This window comes from Erpetoichthys calabaricus, chromosome 7 (genome assembly GCF_900747795.2).
Source record: "Erpetoichthys calabaricus chromosome 7, fErpCal1.3, whole genome shotgun sequence".
Lineage (NCBI taxonomy): Eukaryota > Metazoa > Chordata > Cladistia > Polypteriformes > Polypteridae > Erpetoichthys > Erpetoichthys calabaricus.
In genome coordinates this window covers 192733289-192759131 of record NC_041400.2, presented here as the reverse complement: position 1 = coordinate 192759131, position 25843 = coordinate 192733289, and the positions used below count along the sequence as shown (strand labels likewise).

At 41.5% G+C, this 25843-nt stretch overlaps 1 protein-coding gene and 1 long non-coding RNA gene across 2 annotated transcripts in view; one reads left to right on the top strand and one right to left on the bottom strand.

Moving 5' to 3' along the window:
• The first annotated feature begins 5126 nt into the window (after positions 1–5126).
• Positions 5127–5460, top strand: LOC127528824 (uncharacterized). Its single transcript, XR_007935431.1, has 2 exons — positions 5127–5272; positions 5373–5460. It is a non-coding gene; the product is annotated as an uncharacterized LOC127528824 (long non-coding RNA).
• Positions 5461–5613: 153 nt separating this feature from the next.
• Positions 5614–25843, bottom strand: part of dnajb14 (DnaJ heat shock protein family (Hsp40) member B14) — a 100870-nt gene continuing 80640 nt past the window's right edge. The window contains exons 3-8 of the mRNA XM_028805861.2: positions 23715–23860; positions 19432–19620; positions 13267–13358; positions 9037–9146; positions 8771–8943; positions 5614–7684 (exon numbers count right to left, since the gene is read on the bottom strand). Of these exons, the coding sequence (XP_028661694.2) occupies positions 7560–7684; positions 8771–8943; positions 9037–9146; positions 13267–13358; positions 19432–19620; positions 23715–23860 (835 nt within the window). The 3' untranslated portion in view covers positions 5614–7559. The remainder of the gene's footprint in view (positions 7685–8770; positions 8944–9036; positions 9147–13266; positions 13359–19431; positions 19621–23714; positions 23861–25843) is intronic.

Here is a 25843-nt window from a genome sequence, read left to right as displayed (position 1 = left end):
CCAGCAGGGGGCAGTGCTGTTATTTTTAATAAATATAAATGATTTAGATAGGAATACAAGTAACAAGCTGGTGAAGTTTACAGATGATACCAAGATAGGTGGATTAGCAGATAATTGAGCATCCACTGAATTATCGCAGAGGGACTTGGACAACACACAGGATTAGGCAGATGAAATTTAATGTCAGTAAATGTCAAGTATTACACATAGGAAAGTAAAAATGTGAGGTTTGAATACAAAATGGGAAGTCTAGAAATTGAAAGTGCACCTTATGAGAAGGATTTAGGATTGGTAGTGGACTCTATGCTATAAAGTGACAGACAAAAGCCATTAAGAAGGCTAACAGAATGTCAGGTTATATAGCGCCTTGATGTGTGGAGTACGTCACAGGAGGTTCTGCTCAAGCTTTATAACACACTGGTGAGGCCTCATCTGGAGTACTGGGTGACAGTTTTGGTTTCCAGGCTACAAAAAGGACATAACAGCACAAGAGAAGGACCAGAGAAGAGTGACTGGATTGATTGAGGGCTTCAGGGGATGAGTTATGAGGACAGATTAAAAGAGCTGAGCGTTTAGAGAGATGAAGAGGAGACCTGAGTGAAGTGTTTCAAATGATGAAGGGCATTAGTGCAGTGGATTGAGACGGTGACTTTAAAATGAGATGAAATCGAAAGTCCGCCTCATGAGGATTTAGGAGTCGTAGTGGACTATCAAGTGCCAGACAGCATTCAGAAGCCATTAAGAAGGCTAACAGAATGTCAGGTTATATAGCGCCTTGATGTGTGGAGTACAAGTCACAGGAGGTTCTGCTCAACCTTTATAACACACTGGTGAGGCCTCATCTGGAGTACTGGGTGCAGTTTGGGTCTCCAGGCTACAAAAAGAACATAGCAGCACAAGAGAAGGTCCAGAGAAGAGCGACTAGGCTGACTCCAGGGTGAAAGGGGATGAGTTATGAAGATTAAAAGAGCTGAGCCATTAAAGGAAATGAAAAGGAGACCTGACTGTGAAGTGTTTAAAATGATAACTGGAATTAGTGCAGTAGATCGAGATGGTGACTTTAAAATGAGATGAAATTGAAAGTCTGCCTCATGAGGATTTAGGAGTCATAGTGGACTCTAAGCTATCGACTTCCAGACAGTGTTCAGAAGCCATTAACAAGGCTAACAGACTGTCAGGTTATATAGCGCCTTGATGTGTGGAGTACAAGTCACAGGAGGTTCTGCTCAACCTTTATAACACACTGGTGAGGCCTCATCTGGAGTACTGGGTGCAGTTTGGGTCTCCAGGCTACAAAAGGACATAACAGCACAAGAGAAGGTCCAGAGAAGAGTGACTGGGCTGATTGAGGGCTTCAGGGGATGAGTGATGAGGAAAGATTAAAAGAGCTGAGCCTTAAGGATATTAAGAGGAGACCTGACTGAAGTGTTTACAATGATGAAGGGAATTAGTCCAGTGGATCGAGACAGTGACTCTAAAATGAGTTCATCAAGAACACGGGGACACAGTTGGAAACTTATTAAGGGTAAATTTCACACAAACATCAGGACGTTTTTCTTCACTCAGACACATGGAATAAGTGACCACGTAGTGTGGTGGACAGGAGGACTTTAGGGACCCTCAAAACTTGACTTGGGGTTATTTTAGAAGGATAGGACTGGGAAGCTCTGTTAATGGTAAATTCCCCACAAACGTTTAAGAAGTCTTTCTTCACACAGAGAACATTTTGCCATAAGAGTACTTCAGCGTGTAGATGGAGGTTCCTGCCTTGAACAGGTTAGTTACTCCTTTTATCCCAGTGTTGTAGGTCTCCCATTTCTCCGTCTCTACAATGGAGGAAACACCAACTGCAGTATCACCTCTGCTCTGTTTGGCTCCTCCCCTCCTCATACTCCGCCTCTTCTAGACATCTAAAAAAAAAATAAGAAAGACACACCTCCGAACACCATTGGTCATCTGACCAGAAATGCTTGAACAGACATGGGCTCCTGCAGTTCCTTTTCTGCCCAGCAGAGGGCCCCAAAAACGTTTTTTTGTTTTTATTTTTAAATGTAGGGAACCATTACTGTACTGCATTTATTTTCCTTTTCTGTGCATCACATCGCATTAAACGGGGATCTCCAAGCCGGGGCACCAACACTTTCAAGTCGCTGAATCTCCTTTTTGGCGTTTACAATACAAACTTTTGCAAAACAGGGATGCCTGTATTTAAGCGAAAAATTAATTCAGCAATTGAATCCACGATTAAAGGCTCAGTTGATCTGTATTTTGTAAGTGTATATTGATTTATTCTTATTTTTGGCATTTCAATCATTTACAGTGGGTATAGAAAAGAATCCCCCCCCCTTCGAAATATTCCCATTTTTTTGCTTTACTGCCTTAAATGAAAATACACACAAAAATATTTCTTCCCAGCTTTACTTCCTCAATGCAATCTAATATCCAAGTGAAAAGATATCACAGCTACAGCTCAGAAGAATTTAAAAAAATCAAAAACAAGAACTACTGAGATTAATAAAGGACCCCCCCCCCCCCCCAGTGTCAATATTTTGTTGCTTTAATGACAGTCTTGAGTCTGTTGAGATTCTTCTCTATCAGCTTTGCACACCTTGATTGAGTGATATTTACCCCCCACTCTTCTTTACAGTTTAACTGTTCAAGTTCGGTCACATTGGATGGTGAGTGTTGGTGGTCTGCTATCTTCAGATCTTTCCACAGATTTTCAGTGTGATTTAGGTCTGAGCTCTGACTGGACACACCAGGACATTCACTTTTTTCTCCTTCAGCCACTCAATGTTGCTGTGTGCATTTCAGGTCGTTGTCATGTTGAAAGGTGAACATCTTCAACTTTCTGGCAGAGGATAGCAGGTTTTCCTCAAGAATTTCACAGGATTTTGCCCCATCCATTTTCCCTTCTACCCTAACAAGAGCCCCAGGCCCCCCCACGACAGGATGCTGCCCCCTCCATGCTTTACTGTAGGTATGGTGTGTTGTGGATGGTGAGCTGCATTGGTGTACCGTTTGGTATTGAGGCCAAATAGTTCGATTGTGGGCTCATCTGACCAGAAGACCTTTTTCCAGTTGGCATCAGAATCTTCAAGGTACATTCTGGGAAAGCTCAAACGAGCCTTAATGTGGCCTTTCTTGAGAAGTGCGACCCTCCTGAACAAGCCACCATTGTGGAGCACTTGTCAAATTGTTGTCACCTGCACACAATGACCACTCTTTGCCATCAAATCCTGTAACTCCTTCACAGTGGCCATTGGCCTCTTGGTAGCCTCTCTTACCAGTTTCCTCCTTGCTCTTCCATCCAGTTTGGAGGATCCAGGGAGGGTCCTAGTAGTACCCAACACTTCTTTATGATGGACTTTACTGAGCTCCTTGGGATTGATAAAGCCTTTGAGATGTTTTTGTCTCCATCTCCTGCCTTATGTCTGTCCACAACTCTATCCCTGAGATCTTCTGAAAGTGACTTGCCACCCATAGTCAGTGGTTTGCTGTCAGTTGCACTACCAAGCAAGGGAATGAATGGACCAGGAACAGCTTCACTAATCACACTCAGTACAACTGATCACAGGTGGGAGGAAACCAGTAACCACAATGGAAATGGTGGGCACTGACACCTGATTGAGTTTATTCGGTCCTTTATTAATTTCAGTAGTTCTTGTTTTTGATTTTTTTAAATTCTTCTGAACTGTAGCTGTGATATCTTTCACTTGGATGTTAGATTGCATTGAGGAAGTAAAGCTGGAAAAAATATTAGTTTGTGTGTTTTCATTTAAGGCTGTAAAGCAAACAAAATGGGAATATTTCAAAGGGGGATTCTTTTCTCTACCCACTGTATTCATTCATATACAATTAACATCTTATTTTTGTATGAAAATTTGCTATAGTAATAAATGTTATTAATGATTTTTTTTCCAAAATGAAGTGTTTTATAAATTGTTGATGCCATTAGAGGAGCACCAGTAACTTTCAGACTCACTCGTATTCACTGTCCCTATCACAATCTTAGAGGAGGCGGCTTTGAATTACAGATAAAAATGGTGTGTATTAAGAGAAAGCTAGCAAACTGAGTGCAGTCAGGTGAATGGACAAGAAAAGTGTTAGCCCCCTAAGCACTGACTGTTAATGTTTGTGTCGGAGAAAATGTGGAAGTCAGTAAAACCTGCACTGTGCGCGGCCTACAATAACATAATAATAATAATGATCAGGCAATGACCTGTGACCCTCTCATGCGCAAACCCCTTGGGATTAATAAAGTATCTATCTATCTATCTATCTATCTATCTATCTATCTATCTATCTATCTATCTATCTATCTATCTATCTATTATATAGTGCCTTTCAAATGTATCTATCTATCTATCTATCTATCTATCTATCTATTATATAGTGCCTTTCATTCCTATCTATCTATCTATCTATCTATCTATCTATCTATCTATCTATCTATCTATCTATCTATCTATCTCAAACAAATATAAGAAAAGAGCACAAAGGAAAAACGCTGCCCTGATTACAACATCAGGCTGTGAACATTTCAAAACGTGTCACACGTAGGACTCTCAATAGACCTTCCCTGCTGTGTGAATGTCGACATTTTGGTATTTACTTGTTTCCATTGTGGATAACATTTTTTTCTTGTTGGAAAAAAAAAACCAAAACACTTTCAACATATTCGGAACTGTTTTTCTGGGTTTAAAGATAACGGTAAGGATGTTAAAGAGTAAATGATGAAATCAGACATGTACATCTAATGGGCGCAGGGATCTGTAGTCCATGTTTAAAAAAATCGGAAGTGGTCTCCCCTCGACTTTCTCGTATACTCAGATTTGGAGATGGATATTTGAGAAGTAAACCGCAAGACGATGATTAAATTTTTATATTATGTACAATAAAGAACCATCAACAACAAATCACATCAAATTAATAATATATTGAACAATTATTATAAAAAATAAAGTTGAATAAATTAAACTCTGCAGCTCTATGAATAAAAGGTAAAGTACCACTTCCAGTTAGCGGAAATAGTCCAAAAGAAATCTATGTTTTGTACCTAATACTTGTATGCAAAATTTGGTTGATCTATGCAAAAGCGTACTTAAGTAATCGTGTTTACACACACACAGACACACAAACATAACTCCAAAAATGGTATTTTCAGACTCAGGGAGGTCCAAAATGTTGAGATTCCTCAAAATCTCGACATTGAATCTTTGGATGATTACAATACTTTTCCTATACTTCGTAATACAAGAAAGTCAGGGAGGTCTAAAACATCGAGATTCCTCAAAATCTCAACATCAGATCTTTGGATGATTACCATACTTTTCCTATACTGTACTTCGTAATACGAGAAAGTCAGAGAGGTCTAAAACGGCGAGATTCCTCAAAATCTCGACATTGAATCTTTGGACGATTACAATACTTTTCCTATACTTCATAATACAAGAAAGTCAGGGAGGTCTAAAACGTTGAGATTCCTCAAAATCTCGACATTGTATCTTTGGGCGATAACAATACTTTTTCATATACTTTGTAGTAAGTGAAAATAAAAAGGTGGGCTGCAAAAAAAAAAAAAATTTGTAAAAATTCACTCCACCATGTACGTTCACACTCAAAATAATTTTATTTTTAGATCTTTTTCCAAGGGATTTAGTACATTAAATATATTTCACAGTTAATAAATTACAATGGAGCTGGCCAAAGATTTATTGCAATTGAAAGATGATAAAAAAAAGAGAACTAAAGATCACCCGTTTGGTTCAGGTACAGCTGATATTGTGCCACATGCACAGGAAGTCAAGGATAAAACAGCAGAACGTGTCGGAACAGTTCAGAGGTGAAGGAGAAACATGCAACAAGAACACAAACAGAAAAGCTACTTCCTTCATTTGATCCTTAATATAAGGAATAAATACATTTGTCATACTCGATTTTCCATAAATACATATATATATATATATGTATATATATATTTCTAATAATAGAAGGCTACAGAGTCGCTCTTTAAAAAGTTTCAAGTTAAGGTTTTTTCTAAAATGCTTAATTCTGCCAAGTTGGGTAAAGATGATGTAAACAAAGGTTAACCGATTCTATCATAGGGGGGCTGCTAACAAACAGTCTTTGATGCGACTTGTGCCTCCCAGCGGGCCACCGTTTGATGTGAAGCTGGCCGAATCAAGACACCCATCGCCTTCTGAAGATCCTTCCAATACACCAGATTCTCGCGCGTTTGGATGCATTTAAAGTCACAAAACAAATCCTCTCCTATTCCGGTGAATGTTTTTCTAGAGACGTGGCTTTGTGGTTTACGTGGTCCTGGAGTGTCGTCGTCTGCCGTCCCACACACGAGTCCGAGGTATAAAGCATTCGCTCATTAAGCAGATTTTGGCCTGTGCGGGTTAGGTGGACAGCAGGACTGGATTGCACTGCTTTTCAAAAATGGCAATTGGAACATTTTTAAGCAAGCATTAAAAAAAAAAAAAAAGGGGGGGGGGGGTCTTGTCTTAAAGAAAAGGCTTTATTTATTTATTTGTTAAAAAAAATGACCTCATGCTTTATTTGCCATTTATAATGCTTTCCACCAAAAAAGTCAATTCAACCCCCACAACAATTCGAGAATGGGGGGGGGGGGGCGCAACACGCCTATTTGTGTAACAGAAGCACAGGCTCGGCGCAATCTTGAGTGCTTCATTTAATCTCAAGAAAGATGGCGGCCGGTTGGTCATTTGGGGGGGGGGGCTTGTGGGGGGCACATTTTTTTTTTTTTTTTTTGTTCTTGTGTGCTTCATTTGCCCTCTCATGCGCACCTACCTTACAACTATTTTTTATTTATTTTCTTTAAATACATAATAATTTTGCTTCCTGAGGCTTCTACAGCTTATTTGATTTCGTCAGATATTAGTCCACATTCTTTTTGTTGTTGTTGATCTCTGTAAAACGGCACAAAAACAAAATATTGCACTGTTTGAGTAAGCTACGTATATCTATTTTATATACTAATATAGATTTATTTTGAAGATACAATAACTATCAAAAGCTTTAGAATGAAAATATGAATATATGTGACAGTCTACGAGTGCGTTAATGTAGGCTTTTATTTTTTTGTCATTTGAGAGAACCTGCCTCTGCCACAAAAGGGTAGCAAAAGAAACCGAGAAGGAGGGTTTAGTCATGCGACATTTAAGTTTAATTTTGGGCTGAAATCTAATTTAACAACAAACCATTCTAACGGACAATTCAAGAAAATAAATAAATGATTAAACGACTGGCATTGTGTGCCTGATGGACCCAGAAAGCCCAGGTTGAAACATCTCTCTCTTTTTGTATTCGGTTTTTTGAAATAGTTGTGGGATTCTTGAGAGGAAATGGTGCACAACAAGGACGTGTTTTCCATCCAAGTTTAAAAAACATCCATAAATAAAAATTCAGCAAGGCATTTGGAGGGAGGCCAAAGAGATTTCCAACATAAGGCTGCTATACCGTTTGACGCTGTCGCAAATAAAGAATCCAGGACAAGACACAAAGAACAACAGGAAGCAGAGAAGGTGCAATCATCCTCCTCGAAAGAGATTATTTAGTCTGTCCAATTCCTTACAATTTTCCATGCTCATTATTTCTGCCTTTTTCCGCAGCCGTTCATCTCTGTACACTTTGGCTGCATACAGCAAGTCAGTTTCTGCAAAAATAAAAAAAAAATAACAATAATAAATAAATAACAATAGCAACGAATAAACCTACAAATACATCAAACTCAATTACCATGAAGACAATGCAGTGAGACATAGTCAGGTCTGGGCAGTGACACAAGTGTCATAATTTTCGCTCTGTATGCCACCACAATGGATTTGATGTCATGTGATTGAAGTGCATATCCAGCGCAGAACCTCCCCCAGAACACTAGATGGCAGCCCCCCTGGGGTGTAGCAGTGCCTCGGACTCCCACTGGGCTCTATGGGAGGTGGAGTTGGATATAGCCCCGTTGGTATCTGTGGGCACTGCCAGGGGGCCACCTTATAAAAGGGGCCAGCTGACACTACTCGGGGTGCCAGAGACAGAAGGAGGTGGACAAAGCTTGCCCGGAGGAGTGGAGGGTAGAAAAAGAGAGCGGAAAAGAAAGCATTGTGTTGAGCTGTGCTGGGGGAAAGCGTTTCCCACGAGGGAAAAAGAATAAAAAATAAAAGCGTGTGCTTATACTTGTGCCTCTGCGCGTGCCTGTGCCGGGTTTGGCCAGCGGTTGTGTCCACAACCCTTTGGAGTCTGCCAACATGAGGACAAGAGCTGTGCCAAAGAAAGTCAAAGAAGTCATTATGAGGCTTGACCTTGGGGGAGTCTGGGGCTGTGTGTTGCACTTTTGTAACTAGGAGACTGTATAATAAACATGTGGTGGTGCTTAAAACATGTCTGCCTGGCTGTGCCCGGGGCTCGTTCCACAGTGAGTATATACAGTAAGCAATTTGGGTTCAAAATCTTAACAAGTGAGAACCAAAATTAAGCAGAAGTGTTGCTTGAGTAATAAGTGTTTCTTATTAAGTAACTGAGTTTGCACAAACACTCTAGGAACGACTTTGCCCACCCGTCCTCCTGTCTTATAGTAGGATGGCCCAACATTTAACGGGACGTTTCTAATACTCTAATTTCTGTCGGTTGTCCAACCTGCCAGAAAAATGGCATAACATTACACAGTGCACAGGCAAACATCAAGTGGCCCTAAGGTACACCTAGAAGGCCTCTCCAAAGTCCAAAAATCAACCAAAGAACTTACTTGTTTGTCTCTCTTTCCAGCAGTTATTTCGAACATTGGTAACATAGTCCTCTTCAACGCTCTTCTCAATCTGTTGTAGCGAAGCCCCTTTATATTCTGATCTAAAATCTTTAGAGACAAAATAATGTATGTGCAAGTTCTCTGTCTGGCGCTTGATCGTTTGTCCCGTTGCCCTGCAAATAAAAAAGTCTTTAGTTAACATCTTTATAATGGAATTTGTCAAAAAAAAAAAAAACCAAATGAGATGAAGAGGGGGTCCCACTCACGGTCTGGAATAAAGGCTGTAAGGTGGAGTTGACACCATCAGCTGGCTTAAAACAGAGATCAGAATGAGAACCACAATAGGCATCAGCTGAATGAACATCGAAAAACCTCCCTGGTGGAGAGAAAAAATAAATAAAAATGAAAGATCGGCCTGAAAGATGAGAATTGACCACACACACAATTAATTAAGGATTACTCCTTCATCACACAAAATAACAGGTTAGAGTAAAAGATTTTTATCTAGAAAGTAAGGACATGAGAAAAGTTTTTACTAATCCACACAACTGAACTCTACTGAGCTTATTATAGCAATACCTCAGTTAACGAAGTAGATGCATTCTGGGATTTCAGATCCTCATAACATTAGATAATTGTAAGAGGCAACACTATCTGACTCACGTTCCCAAACTGTGAGACAATACAAGCCAGGATCCTTCGCACGACTTGCCGGTGGTCGCACACCAAGACTAATGGACCTGAGCAGCAGAGGAGAATCTCAAAAGTGCTTTCTAGTGAGTTTCGTGTATCTGAGGCTTCTCGCTCCCTTCTGTTCTCTGCACCGGCTCCTAACACTAATCATCCTTCTAAATGGCATTTTATCTTTTATTCAGCTCTCTTTACAATGTGGATGTTAAGTTTCTATTACTTCACATTTTTGTGACATATTGGGGAAATTATGGTTAATACTTTCTAAAAAATATTGATAACTACGGTACATAAGAAGGGCAGCTCTTTACAGAATCACTCTTTTTTAAATTTTCTTCTATTAGTTTTTTTTTTATTACTGATTATTAATGTTAAAATTAGATGTGATCCGGCATCTGGTGCATCCGTACACATTTTTTAAATGGAAGATATGCTGCAGACATTGCAAACCAAAGCACTGGCTCATCTCAACTGACCTTCTATAGGGTGTCCCAAAATTCACGCAAGAAGTAATTTTGATAGAGAACACAGGTTTTTAATTAAAAATTGTAAATTTTGTATAGATTCATAAAGTATACAGTATAGGGTTATGTATGGAATAGCATATCGGGTAAATGGCCTCCACGGCTTTGCTGGCACATACGCATTCTTTTGTCGAAATTTTCCATGACCGTTTTGCATAAATGTGGCTGAATTTCGTTGATACAGCGCTCAATTTCCTCCTTCAAGGCGTGGGTGGTCGTGGGCTTGATGGCATAAACCTTAGACTTCATAAAACACCAAAGAAAAAAGTCCAACAGCTGTCACAGATGACTGAGGTCATTACCTGGCCGGGATGCCTGGAGGGACCGGAAAGAGACAGGAATAGCTTCCGGGGCACAAGGGGGCAGCCGCCCTGGATAAAAAGAGGACCACGGGAAAGGGACAAAGATGATTTGACTTATTGGGAACCGTGGCCACCGCCAGGGGGCGTTCTAAGCCTCAGGAGACCCGCATGTGATTACTTCCGCCACACTTGGCAAGATGGCGGAGGGATCGGCCAGGGACGCCCGGAGTGCTTCCAGTTCAAAGGGCAGCACTTCCGCCACACCAGGAAGTGCTGCCGGATGGATATCATTAGCCACCTGGAGCACATCCGGGTGGGAATAAAAGGGGCTGCCTCCTTGTGCAGTCAGTGAGCCAGAGTCGGGAGTGGGAGAAGGACGAAGCTCCCAGGAGGAGAGGAAAGGCGGCCAAGGACATTGAGAAGACTTGATTAAGGGTGATTATTGCTTTGTGCTTTGTGTGGAGTGAAGAACTGTGTTTATTAGTGATTAAATAAACGTGTGCTTTTATAAAGATGTGGTCTCCGACTGGTGGTGTCCGGGAAAGTCTCACACAGCATTAAATCGCATGATCTGGGCGGCCAATTCTGATCACCAAAACAGGAAATTACACGACCAGGAAATGACTCATGCAGTAATTGAATTGTTTCTCGGGCTGTATGGCATGTGGCACCGTCTTGTTGAAACCACACGTCGTCTACATCCACATCTTGCAATTTAGGTACAAAAAGCTGGATTATCATGTAGCGATAGCGAGCACCATTAACTGTTATTGCCTGACCAGCCGCATTTTCGAAGAAGAATGGTCCGATGATGCCTCCAGCCCAGAATCTGCACCAAACAGTGACACGTTGTGGATGCATTTGTTTCTCAACAATCAAACACGTTGTTCTTTCATGTAGCACTTCATTTTTAATAACCCTGAACTGTGAGCTGTCACACTGTCTTTTTTCTTCTTCTTTGGCAACACTTTTCTGCACAAATGGTGCCAAATTCAAATCTTGCATGAATTTTGGGACACCCTCTAGCAAGCTTCTATCTTAAGAGAAGGTTTCCTTACTGTAAAAGAAGAGAATCGATACAGTGGACGGACAGTGATGCCTGGGTAGGAACTTCATTTTATTCTGTTTCATTCCAGTCTTATTGTTTCAGTCAATACCCAAAACTCATCACCAGAAATGCAGACGGACCGGTAAAATCAGTCTTTGTTGAAAGAGTAAGCAGCAACTGAACTGCCATCCATCATCTGGAGCAAAATCTACAGTACTGCTGCCACTGTGTGTTGCCATATAAAGAGGACTTCATGCTTTTTCAACTGACTGAGTTTTGGTAGCTACTGCCCTTCACAAACAAACACAAAGCCAGTTTGAATCATAAAATGATACAGGCCTCAGATATGGCAGTACTAATTATATTACTATATCATTACTATTAGTATAAGGCGAGGAGCCTCATCAGAATTGGCCGATGTTAAGAGTGGTGTTCCACAGGGGTCAGTGCTAGGGCCACTGCTATTTTTAATATATATATAAATGATTTAGATAGGAATATAAGTAACAAGCTGGTTAAATTTGCTGATGATACCAAGATATGTGGATTAGCAGATAATTTGGAATCCGTTATATCATCACAGGAGGACTTGGACAGCAGACAGGCTTGGGCAGTTTTGTGGCAGATGAAATTTAATGTCAGTAAATGTAAAGAATTACACATAGGAAGTAAAAATGTGAGGTCTGAATACACAGTGGGTGGTGTGAAAATCGAGAATCCACCTCACGAGACAGATGTAGGAGTCGTAGTGGACTCTAAGCTATCAACTTCCCGACAGTTTTCAGAAGCCATTAAGAAGGCTAACAGAATGTCAGGTTATACCAGCAAACCCACGATTCTCGAAAGAATCACAAATCCAAGAATGGCAATCACTTTCTGTTCCCTCCGATATTTGGAGGGAAGAAAAATCATGGAGGGATGAAAGTTCTCATTTAATTAAATAAACATATTTGTACTAAAGCGGTTTCTTTTTGGAGCCGTAACTCATCTGGTTCTGCTGTTTCAGAAGCGCGTTGTAGGCTCCTGCGTTCACTGTTTATATCCATGCGGTCTCGTTTTTGTTTTTCTATGGCTGTGTCGTTAGCTAGAAGTCGTTTGCTGATGGCGGTGGATTTGCGTGGTGAAGTGACCATGGCGGCGGATCCGGGCTTGGAGGGCTACATTACTAAACGAAAGTGGTATATGCGGTGGTGTGGGCGGTCGTGTTCGGGCAGCGGTGGTAGTGTGTACGGCTTGCTTGTGGCCTCTGGCATCTGTGCATATATACAACCTGGCGTGCACGCTTTACCTAAAGTTTAGTTTACAGGTCGTGTTGTGTTGTTTGGGCGCCACCTACTGACTCTGGGAAGCCGCTGAGTTTGACTCGGGGGCACTGAGGTGCAGTGCGCATGTGTTTTCGGTGCTTCTTCCTTGCATATATACGAACATCACTAAATGAAGGTTGTATATGCGGTGGTGTGTGCGTTCGCATTCGGGCGGCGGTTTATTGTAACGTGAAGTTTAGTTTACAGGTTGTGTTGTTTGGGCGCCACATACTGACTCTGGGAAGCCGCTGGGTTTGACTCTGGGGTGCTGAGGCACAGTGCGCGTGCGCTTTCGGTGCGTCTGGCATTCCTATATATATACAACCTTCGTTTAGTAATACAGATAGCTCCTTGATGTGTGGAGTACAAGTCACAGGAGGTTCTGCTCAAGCTTTATAATACAATGGTGAGGACTCATCTGGAGTACTGGGTGCAGTTTTGGTCTCCAGGCTACAAAAAGGACGTAGCAGCACTAGAAAAGGTCCAGAGAAGAGTGACTAGGCTGATTCAGGGGCTACAGGGGGTGAGTTATGAGGAAAGATTAAAAGAGCCGAGACTTTACAGTTTAAGCAAAATAATATTAAGAGGTGATATGATTGAAGTGTTTAAAATTGCTTAGACTACTTACATCTGCTCTCTCGTCGTCTCGCTCTGGTCTTGTTTGGTGTCCATACTGATTGGTGTATCTGGTACGACCATTAGCAAAAGTAGAGGCGCTGCCTGTAGGTACAGGAACAACAATGTCATTGATGGCGTAGTCATAGGTAAACAAATAATGAATATGTCACAGAGATGCCATAATGATAAATGGTATTTCCAAAGAGAGAATTTTATTAGAATTGACAGAATAGATTAAAGATTGTGGAGGAGTACTTAATGCTATTCACTAACTGTTCAAATTGTTCTTTAAGCAGCTTTCAGTCAGTCATTTTCTAACTTGCTTAGTCCTGAACAGGGTTGGGGGGTCTTGCTGGAGGCTATCCCAGCTAGCATAGGGCGCAAAGCAGAAACAAACCTTGGAGAGGGCGCCAATACATCGTAGCTTTCAGTTAATTAAAAATGCTGCTGCAAGAATAATTACAAGAACTACAAAGTACAAACACATAATCCTCTGTTCAAGTCCTTACACTGGCTCCCAGTTAAGCTTAGGACTGATTACAAAATCATCCATTTAATATACAAAGACTTAACTAGCCAAGGCTTTGTTTACCTATCTGAACTTACAATTTACAACCCAAAATGTGCATTAGGATCTCAAGATGCAAGTCTACTTAAGATTCCAAGGATTAAAAAGACAAAAGTGGGAGATTGAACTTTCAGTTACAGGGCCACAATGCTGTGGACTGATCTGGCTGCTATTATAAGAAATGTCCCTTCACCCTCAGCTTTTAATTCCAGGCTGAAGACTCGCTGCGTAGCCTCCTTAGCGTTACATTTTTTCTCAAAAAAACATGTAAAAAGAGTTGCATTTTTTGGCTTGAAAAATTACATTTTTATTAAATCTCATCTTTGTATTGTAAAACATACAAAACACTAAAAGTACAAAGTCAGAAGTGTGGAAAGTATAATAATGATAGAAAAAAATAATGATTATTAATAATAATAATAATAATACAAACAGCACACTGCACATGTGTGAGTTTTGGTTTCACTGGCCGTTTCAATATCACTGCCTGAAGACAGATTTCACTTTGTCATCACTGGTGATGAGGAGTTTCTTACGGGACACCATTATGGAGCTAGGAGAAGACGCGTCAACATCGTTGCCCAAGTAACGTTCGGCACTAACACTGTTAATCCTGAGTAATCCTCGGGTCTTACACAAGATGTGTCTATACATTTGCCCAAGCGACCCTCAGGACTAACGCATTTAGCACTGTTGTTACAGCCCGAGTGACACTCGGATCTAATGCTAAGGAGGTTAAATAGTCTAGCATACCCTGACTAGAGCTACTGATTAGCTGTGTATACTGTATCTTTCTTCGTTAGTCTTATTTTAACAATAACGTATTACAATAATCATAAACCACTACTAACCCTCCTCTATTCTGTTTCTTTTCTTGGTATTTTGTAGCACTTGACGCCACTTCTCTACTGCCAAGTTGTTCTCCTGCTCATGGAAAACTAATCTTATATCCTGGGAGCCTTGGAATCATCGGAGGGAAATATTTGGTCATCAGATTGGATGTCCCAGCACGGACTCTACTGCAGAATGTGCAAGAGGGGTGAGTGGCTAGTTGACTGAGCTCTCTAGGACCCTGACTGTGTCTGACTTTCTCTGTTCTAACTCACCGTGGACCCCTCAGAGGTTTATTCTCCCCATTTATGCTACTGACTGAATTTTTGTTTTCCACTTGTCTACTGTCAACTGGTCACAGATGAACAATGAATTAATTAGTGGACAGGAATGGCTGGTTTCCACTTATGTTAATCAGTTTCAAACTAGTTTGTTTTGCTGTGTGTTTAATGTGTACTAATTCATTATTTAGTAATCTGTACAATTTGTACTTGCATTTTTTCTGAGAATCTGTCAGAGCAGTCCGTGCCTGCACTCACTTCTGCTATTAGGGCAACAGGAAGTTCTATCTAAACAATGAACTTGTAAGATGTCTGACATTTGTACTTGTCCTAACCTTACTGGTTATCCCTGGCAATCAGTGTCTCCATTGATGCTTTTTCCCTTCAAGCCTTCTCAGTCAAGAATGGGGTCCACCTCTCAAGCAATCACTTTAATTCAGGCAGGTCTCCTGCCATTGGCTGCAAGTTACACTATAATGTGTGATACGGTCTTCACTCACTACATTTACACTCAAAATGTTCTTTTTGCATTTTACTCATACATCACTGACTGAACAATGTACAAATACGAATTCCAGTATATGTGTTACAAATGGCATACAGTTGTGCTCATAAGTTTGCATACCCTGGCAGAATTTGTAAGATGTGTACCACACTTTAAAAAAAAAAAAAAGATGACTGATCAGGCAAAACACATCTCATTTACTTTTAACGGAATCCAGTTTAAACTATAAGGCATCACAGAATAGCACAACCATTAAACAAAACATAATAATAAGGAAAATAGTGAGATGGTCCTTGTTGAAAAGTTTTTGCAAACCCTTAGTTCTTAACACTGTGTATTGCCCCCTTTAGTATCAATGATGGCATGCAGTCTTTTGTGACAGTTGTCGATGTGGCCCTTGATTTTCTCAGGTGCTAGAGCTAGCCACTGTTTTTGGCAAGAAGCCTCCAGGTCCTGTAAATTCTTGGGTTGCCTTGCATGAACTGCATGTTTGAGATCTCCCCAATGATACCAAGGTCAGCAGACTGTGATGACCACCCCAGTACCTTCATTTTTGTTTCTGCTGTAGCCACTGAAGCATCGACTTGGCCTTGTGTTTTGGATCATTGACATGTTGGAATATCCAAGTGCGTCCCATGTGCAATTTCTGGATTGATGAATGCAGGTTGTCCTCCAATATTTTCTGGTAACATGCTGCATTCATCTTGCCATCAATTTTCACTAAGTTACTTGTGCCACTGTAGCTCGTACAACCCCAGAATATCAGAGATCCCCCTCCATGCTTCACAGTAGGGACGGTGTAGTTTTTGTCATGGGTCTTGTGTTTATGGTTGTGACCATAAAGTTCAATTTTTGTCTCATCACTCCACAGGACTTTGTTCCTGAAGTTTTAAGGCTCGTCTAGAAGCTGTTTGGCATATTGTTAGTAGGCTATTTTGTGGCACTGGCACAGTAAAGGCTTTTACCTTGCAACTCAACCTTGCAGCTCATTTTTGTTCAAGTATCTCCTTATTCTGCCTCTTGAAACAGCAACACCACTTGTTTTCACAGAAATCTTTAGTGGCATGTGGGTTTTTCTTGGCATCCCGAAAAAAACAATCCTAGCAGTTGTGGCAGAAATCTCTGTCAGTCTCCCTGACCGCGGTTTGGTAACAACAAAAATCCCTAACTTTCCACTTTTCTCTCAGAGTTTGAACACTACTGACGGGCATTTTCAGATCCCTGTATATCTTTTTACGTCCTTTTCCAGATTTATACAAATTCATAACCTTTTCTCACAGGTCCTTCAACAATTGTTTTGATTTCCCCATGGCCTGGTATCCAGCAAAGTCAGTGCAGCTCTGCATGAATTTAAATTGACTATTTATACACAGACATTAATTGCAATCAAAGAAGTTACAGGTGTGGACCCTCTCCCTTAATTTGAAACTGTGCGTGTGTCAGCTTTTGTGTATCTCATCAGCCCCAACATTCAAGGGGATGTAAACTTTTGATCAGGCCCATTTAGGTGATTTCAGTTATCATTATTATTTAAAATGAGCACATACAATTACAGTCATATGAAAAAGTTTGGGAACCCCCCTCAGCCTGCATAATAATTTACTTTCAACATTAAAGATAACAGTGGTCTGTGTTTCATTTCCTAGGAACATCCGAGTACTGCTGTGTTTTCCGAACAAAGATTTTTAGTGAAGCAGTATTTAGTTGTATGAAATTACATCAAATGTGAAAAACTAGCTGTGCACAAATGTGGGTCCCCTTGTCATGTTGCTGATTTGAATGCCTGTCACTGCTCAATGCTGATTGTTTGGATGAGCTCGTTAAGCCTCAAACTTCATAGACAGGTGTGTCCAATCAGGAGATATAAAGGTATTTAAGGTGGTCAATTGCAAGTTGTGCTTCCTTCCCTTTGACTCTCCTCTGAAGAGTGACAGCATGGGATCCTCAAAGCAACTCTCCAAAGATCTGAAAACAAAGATTGTTGTGTCTCCTGGTTTAGGGGAAGGCTACAAAAAGCCATCTCAGAGGTTTAAACTGTCAGTTTCAACTGTAAGGAATGGAATCAGGAAATGGAAGGCCACAGGCACAGTTGCTGTTAATCCCAGCAGGTCTGGCAGGCCAAGAAGAATACAGGAGCGGCATATGGGCAGGATTGTGAGAATGGTGACAGACAACACACAGATCACCTCCAAAGACCTGCAAGAACATCTTGCTGCAGATGGTGTGTCTGTACATCATTCTACAATTCAGCACAATTTGCACAAAGAACATCTGTATGGCAGGGTGATGAGAAAGATGCCCTTTCTGCACTCACGCCACAAACAGAGTCATTTGTTGCATGCCAATGCTCATTTAGACGAGCCAGATTCATTTTGGAACAAAGTGCTTTGGACTGACGAGACACAAATTGAGTTATTTGGTCAGAACAAAAAGCGCTTTGCACGGCGGAAGAAGAACACCGCATTCCAAGAAAAACACCTGCTACCTACTGTCAAATTTCGTGGAGGTTCCATCATGCTGTGAGGCTGTGTGGCTAGTTCAGGGACTGGGGCCCTTGTTAAAGTCGAGGGTTGGATGAATTCAACCCGATATCAACAAATTCTTCAGGATATTGTTCAAGCATCAGTCACAAAGTTGAAGTTACGCAGGGGTTGGATATTCCAACAAGACAATGACCTAAAACACAGTTGGAAATCTACAAAGGCATTCATGCAGAGGGAGAAGTACAATGTTTTGGAATGGCCGTCACAGTTCCCTGACTTGAATATCATCGAAAATCTATGGGATGATTTGAAGCAGACTGTCCATCAAATTGAACTGAACTGGAGAGACTTTGTATGAAGAATGGTCAACAATACCTCCATCCAGAATCCAGACACTCATCAGAGGCTATAGGAGGACAGCGTCTAGAGGACAAAAGGAGGCTCAACTAAGTATTGATGTCATATCTCTGTTGGGTGGCCCAAATTTATGCACCTGTCTAATTTTGTTATGATGCATATTGCATATTTTCTGTTAATCCAATAAACTTAATGTCACTGCTGAAATCCTACTGTTTCCATAAGGCATGTCATATATTAAAAGGAAGTTGCTACTTTGAAAGCTCAGCCAATGAGAAACAAAACTCCAAAGAATTAAGAGGGGTTCACAAACTTTTTCATATGACTGTATGTGATAATAAATTGCTTCGCCTGAACACAAGTGGGCAGAGTGGTGGCTCCGAGGATAGAGATCTACACTGGCTGTCGGAAGTGTAGTCGAGTGACTCCACTCCGTTAGGCCCCTGAGCAGGCCCTTAACCTGCAATCGCTCCATCCTGGGTATGACGTTAACCTGCATCCAGCCCTGCAAGTAGGCCCTCCAATCTGCAGGGAAAACTTGGGGGTTGGTGGCAGAATTGGCACTCCAACCACCATAAAAAACCTCACAATGTTCCATTCCATCTGAACTAGTGTGGTGCTGAGGTGTCACCTGTTGCCTGGTTGCACTTGGGTGCTAAGCTGGGATCCTGAGGTGGTTTGTCACGTGGCGGGTGCGGCAATGCGCTGTATCAGCGTATGCTCCTACCCTTGAACACATTATCTAAATAAAAAGAAAGCTTTCTGCATGATTACATATATTTTCCAAACAATGGCCAACATTTCACAAATTCTGCCAGGGTATGCAAACCTATGAGCACAAATGTATAAAACACTGAAGTTGAACTTCTCCCATATAATACACTACACGCAGTACCACTTTATGCTAAAAATGATGATAGGCCTGCATTTGCAAAGTAAGAGCAACTCAAATGCTGCTCTGTCTGCTGATCTCTTTCAGCCCTTAATAAGCCAATAAGCTAATGACCTTTTATTTTAAGCAGCTCAGATTAGGAACGCTGCTCTTAGAGGGGCTTTAAAGAGGGCAGTTTGAACACAGCACAGTGTCCAGGCCTATCACATATGGGAAGATGTATTTTTCTTTACCCAGTTTGAAACCAGCATCACTTACTTGAAGGGAATCCACCACCAAAAAACATGTTAAAGAGGTCCTCGGGGGTTATGTCAGCTTCAAAGCCTCTATGGAAATCGAATCCTCCACCACGACCATGAGAATTGTTGGCAACATCTTCACTGCCCGTTAGGTCGTATTGTTTTCTCTTTTCTGCGTTACTGAGCACAGCATATGCATTTCCGATCTCTGAAAGTGACACCATTGGAACATTCATTACTTTACCCCTCACAAACTAATAAGCATAACATTCATAAACCATCTCAAAGTTTGGACTGCAGGTGGCCAGGATATTAGGTTATGCAGCATGATGTATACAATACAAGTTAAGGAAGCTTACATTTACGTTATATAATTCACTAGTTAGCGTCTTCTGGAGTACTCTGTGTAGTTTTGATCTCCATATTACAAAAAAAGATGTAGTAGCACTAAGAGAACATGCAGAGATGAGAAACCAGGCTGATTCAAAGAGGTATAAGGTACAGTGGCAAGAAAAAAGTACATGAACCCTTTTGCATTTTGCAGTATTTGGTCATGAAATGTGATCTGATCTTCATTTACATCACAAGCATACACAAACACGACAGGGTTACGATAATAACACACAAACAATTCTAACTATTCATGTCTTTATTAAACACACCCATCACACATTCACAGTATGCTGTGGAAAAAGGAAGTGAACCGTTGAATTTAATAAGTTCCTGAACCTCCTTTGGAAGCAATAAACTGAAACAAGCACTTTCGGTAGCCGCACATCAGACTTGCACAGCTTCTGGAGGAAATCTGGACCATTCTTCCTTAAAGAAGTGCTTCAGCTCAGCCACATTCTTAGGAGATGTGTCATTAACGGCTTTCTCGAGGTTATTCCACAGCACCTCTATTGGGTTAAGGACTGCGCTCTGACCAGTCCAAGCTAAAAGACAGGCTTTCCGTTTCTGAAGCCATTCTGCAGTAGACTTACTTCAATATTAATAGTCATGGTCCTGCTGCATCTCTCAACTTCAGACAGCCACCCAGTAGCGTAGTGTGGGTGTCAGCCGCCCGGGGCGGAGGAAAATTCTGCCGCCCCCTTATTTAGGTGTGGTTCAAATTTTCACAAGATATTATTATTATTTATTGTGAAATTTTGCCGCCCCCTAAAAGTGCCGCCCAGGGCGGGCCGCCCCCACTATGCTACGCCACTGCAGCCACCCTGATATTATTCCATAGGATACTTTGGTAAACTTAGGAATTAATTTTCCCCTTGTCAAACACGTGCGCATGGGTGGCTGCTAAAGGGCTCAAATGAGGGGTAATTCCATGCCAGATCAGGGGGTGGCAGAGTGCACTAATCCCTTCTCTCTTTCCTCTGCAGAGCAGTTACGGGAAATTCCGCCTGGCATGATGACATCACTTCCGGCCCCGATGACCTCACTTCCTCTACCTTGCTTTAAACCTCACCCAAGCAGTTCTGTTTTAGACTCCAATCTGTACATAACTGTAATATCTATTTATCAACCTTTTTTGCAGTCAGGGTCAAGTATACAGGAGGCTGCCCAAACCTTTTTGTGGCTCTTTTTTTCGTACTTTGGCACCCTTTAAGATGACAAGTTGATCAGACCCACAAGTTAGAAAATCAGCCATAAATCATGATGCCGCCTCCAGCGTACTTCACCATTGGGAAGATGTTTTCATGTAACATGTTGCCTTTTTGTTATTAAACGGCATACGTACTGCTGAGTATTACTCACAAAAAAACGAACCTTAGTTTGATCAGTCCGCAAAACATTTTCCCCAAAGTGATGTGGAGTGTCAAGGTGGTCATTGACAAAATTCAGGTATTTTTTATTTTTTTTGGACAGCAGCAGCTTCATCCTTGGTGTCCTGCCATTTACACCATGCCAGTTCAATTTTTATATATGGTGAACTCATTAACAAAGACGTTTACCTGTTCCAATGATTCTTTAGCTGTTACTATATTGTTCTTTGTAATTTCATTGAGCATTCAGCATTGGACCTTTCAAGTCATCTCGGCTGGGTGCCCACTTCAAGGCCGAGTAGCCGCAGTACTAAATCGTCTCCCTTAATACAGAACTAAACTCTGAAACTCCATTGTATAGCTTCATGCAAATCAGCAGTTCTTGATTGATGGTCTTCTGTGATCTTTTTTATTTTTATTGTGCGAGCATCAGCAGGTGCTTCTTGTGAACAGCAAAAGGTCAAAGCAGCTGTAAGCCACACGTTCAACCTCATTTCATTGGTTGGTTTGCTAATGTCTGACTCCAGTTATCTTATGTTGAAATCATCAGCCTAATAATAATAATTCTTTACATGTACAGTGCATCCAGAAAGTATTCACAGCGCATCACTTTCTCCACATTTTGTTATGTTACAGCCTTATTCCAAAATGGATTAAATTCATTTTTTTCCTCAGAATTCTACACACAACACCCCATAATGACAATGTGAAAAAAGTTTACTTGAGGTTTTTGCAAATTTATTAAAAATAAAAAAATTGAGAAAGCACATGTACATAAGTATTCACAGCCTTTGCCATGAAGCTCAAAATTGAGCTCAGGTGCCTCCTGTTTCCCCTGATCATCCTTGAGATGTTTCTGCAGCTTCATTGGAGTCCACCTGTGGTAAATTCAGTTGACTGGACCTGATTTGGAAAGGCACACACCTGTCTATATAAGGTCCCACAGTTGACAATTCATGTCAGAGCACAAACCAAGCATGAAGTCAAAGGAATTGTCTGTAGACCTCCAAGACAAGATTATCTCGAGGCACAAATCTGGGGAAGGTTACAGAAAAATTTCTGCTGCTTTGAAGGTCCCAATGAGCACAGTGGCCTCCATCATCCGCAAGTGGATGAAGTTCGAAACCACCAGGACTCTTCCTACAGCTGGCCAGCCATCTAAACTGAGCAATCAGGGTAGAAGGGCCTTAGTCAGGGAGGTGACCAAGAACCCGATGGTAACTCTGTCAGAGCTCCAGAAGTCCTCTGTGGAGAGAGGAGAACCTTCCAGAAGGACAACCATCTCTGCAGCAATCCACCAATCAGGCCTGTATGGTAGAGTGGCCAGACGGAAGCCACTCCTTAGTAAAAGGCACATGGCAGCCCGCCTGGAGTTTGCCAAAAGGCACCTGAAGGACTCTCAGACCATGAGAAAGAAAATTCTCTGGTCTGATGAGACAAAGATTGAACTCTTTGCTGTGAATGCCAGGTGTCACGTTTGGAGGAAACCAGGCACCACTCGTCACCAGGCCAATACCATCCCTACAGTGAGGCATGGTGGTGGCAGCATCATGCTGTGGAGATGTTTTTCAGTGGCAGGGACTGAGAGACTAGTCAGGATAAAGAGAAAGATGACTGCAGCAATGTACAGAGACATCCTGGATGAAAACCTGCTCCAGAGCGCTCTTGACCTCAGACTGGGGCGACGGTTCATCTTTCAGCAGGACAACGACCCTAAGCACACAGCCAAGATATCAAAGGAGTGGCTTCAGGACAACTCTGTGAATGTCCTTGAGTGGCCCAGCCAGAGCCCAGACTTGAATCCGATTGAACATCTCTGGAGAGATCTTAAAATGGCTGTGCACCGACGCTTCCCATCCAACCTGATGGAGCTTGAGAGGTGCTGCAAAGAGGAATGGGAGAAACTGGCCAAGGATAGGTGTGCCAAGCTTGTGGCATCATATTCAAAAAGACTTGAGGCTGTAATTGCTGCCAAAGGGGCATCGACAAAGTATTGAGCAAAGGCTGTGAATACTTATGGACATGGGATTTCTTAGTTTTTTTATTTTTAATAAATTTGCAAAAACCTCAAGTAAACTTTTTTCACGTTGTCATTATGGGGTGTTGTGTGTAGAATTCTGAGGAAAAAAATGAATTTATTCCATTTTGGAATAAGGCTGTAACATAACAAAATGTGGAAAAAGTGATGCGCTGTGAATACTTTCCGGATGCACTGTATATAGCACTTTTCTCACTACTCAAAGCCCTTTACATAATGAGTGTGGAGCCACTTCAACCACCACTAATGTGTATCATCCACCCAGACGGTGCAACGGCAGCCATTTTTGCACCAGTACGCTCACCACACATTAGCTGTTACGTGGTGAAGTGGTGTGAGACATTCAGCCAATTAGAGACTGGGGATGATTAAGAGGCCAGTAGGACTAGGCCGTGATTTATCCTAGATAGAAAAAACAGATACAATTCCATGTGGGGTTATTTCTGAACTGTGAGCTGTGGATTCTTCTATATAAAAAATATACAAACAGACTGCAGACTTTACTTTTGAATGCCTCTGTAGCTCCAGGTGCATGGTTCTTGTCTGGATGAAATTTCAAGGCAAGCTTTCTGTAGGCTTTCTTCAAATCCTCCTCACTAGCATCTTTGCCTACTCCCAGGACTTCATAATAATTCTTACACTTCTTTATCCTGTAGAGAAAAAAAAGAGAAAATCATGGAGGTGGATACAAGCCAGAACTGAAAAAAAAAATCAAACTCGGTGTTACATGGTGTATTATCGTAGTTTTTCCCACTACTTACCCTTTACCCGTTTTCCCTCAAGGGTAAGTGTACTCGTCAAGTTCGTTATCGGGTTGGTCTACTGTTGCACTTTAAGATGAACACACACACACATAGCTATACGCACACACACAGACCTTAACCACAACAGTGCCTCATGAATGACACACACACGCTGATTCAACTTTAGCACTTTAAACCACACAAGTGCTTTAGGTGTAACACAGCCTGTCAGTCTCTCAGCACTTCAAGGGACTTACTTATTATCAGCACGAACAACATACGATGTTTTAATGATATCTCAGGCCTAAATATTACTTTTGGTCTACAAGAATACATATAAACATACAAAGACTCAGCACTCATGACTATGGGCCATTTATCAACCAAGAACACCTTCTTTTCATACTGTTCCCTACTATTGACTGGAGCTCTCACTCTCAGTCTTAATAAACCTCACAGCACAGAGGTAATGGCAAATCTCTGGCTGTACTAGGTACTCAAAGAAATCTAATTTATTATTTCAATCACTCTATAGACATTAAGACAAAGCATAGAAACTTAAAAGCAGCATGGTATTTACTGTATTACAGGAATAATAATAATACCACTAGAACAAAGAATAATAGAAAATAGGTACTGATAGGAAAGTCTGAATATATATAGTCTTTAGAAAAAGCTTACGAAAAAAAGTAGAGATGACAAGGATGAATGTCCCAGGGTGGCGTTTGAAATAGCAATCGATGTTCATAATGCTTTTCTGACAACCAGTGACATCTTCGTCCGTTCTTCTTCCTCCCACCTTCCTTACTTCCCCTCCTCACTCCTCAGACAAGGCATATTTATTCTAAAATTGTTACCGGGGGTTTTGCAAGATGTGATTGATAGATATTCTGATTGGCTGGCTGTCAATATGAAGAATTAATTCACTGTCCGTTTTCCCAAACAATAAAACCTTTTGTGTTCTCTGAGGTGTCTGCAATCTTCCTTTCCATCCATCCATCCATTTTCCAACCCGCTGAATCCGAACACAGGGTCACGGGGGTCTGCTGGAACCAATCCCAGCCAACACAGGGCACAAGGCAGGAACCAATCCTGGGCAGGGTGCCAACCCACCGCAGGACACACACAAACACACCCACACACCAAGGCCAATTTAGAATCGCCAATCCACCTAACCAGCATGTTTTTGGACTGTGGGAGGAAACCGGTGTGCCCGGAGGAAACCCACACAGACACGGGGAGAACATGCAAACTCCACGCAGGGAGGACCCGGGAAGCGAACCCAGGTCCCCAGGTCTCCCAACTGCGAGGCAGCAGTGCTACCCACTGTGCCTCCGTGCCGCCATCTTCTTTGCCCAGGCTGTAAAATAATTAGAGGCATCGGCTCAGTCTTCCTTTCCCAGGTTATAAAGTAATTGAGCCACCAGGATGTCTTCCTTTCTATGTTGGAACAGCTGTTTTAAAAGTAAGGTGTAAGGGAAGAGGATATGCCTTTTTATTATAATGCCTCCTACATCTGAATTAATCTTGTTGGGATTGAGCAAAATATAATAACAAAAATATAGAAAATAATTTGTAGATTTTATACGCCAAAACACATGGTGTGTAAAAAGTGAGCATAAAACGTCAGTCTTCTTTTGGACTCCAAACCAGGACTACATTAGTGCTGAACCGTATACCGGTACTAAAAAATGGATTCAATTACCAAATTTCTAAAACATTACTATACCACCATTTTACAAAATTCAAAGTCATACTATTTGAAACTGGGGAGTAGCATAGAAAACTGGCGGGCCCGATACATAAGCAGTCTCTGTGGGCCCCTTCCTCTCAAAAACAAACTTTTCATTCCAGGCTTCAAGGGTCCCCAGTGGGCTCTGGGCAATCATT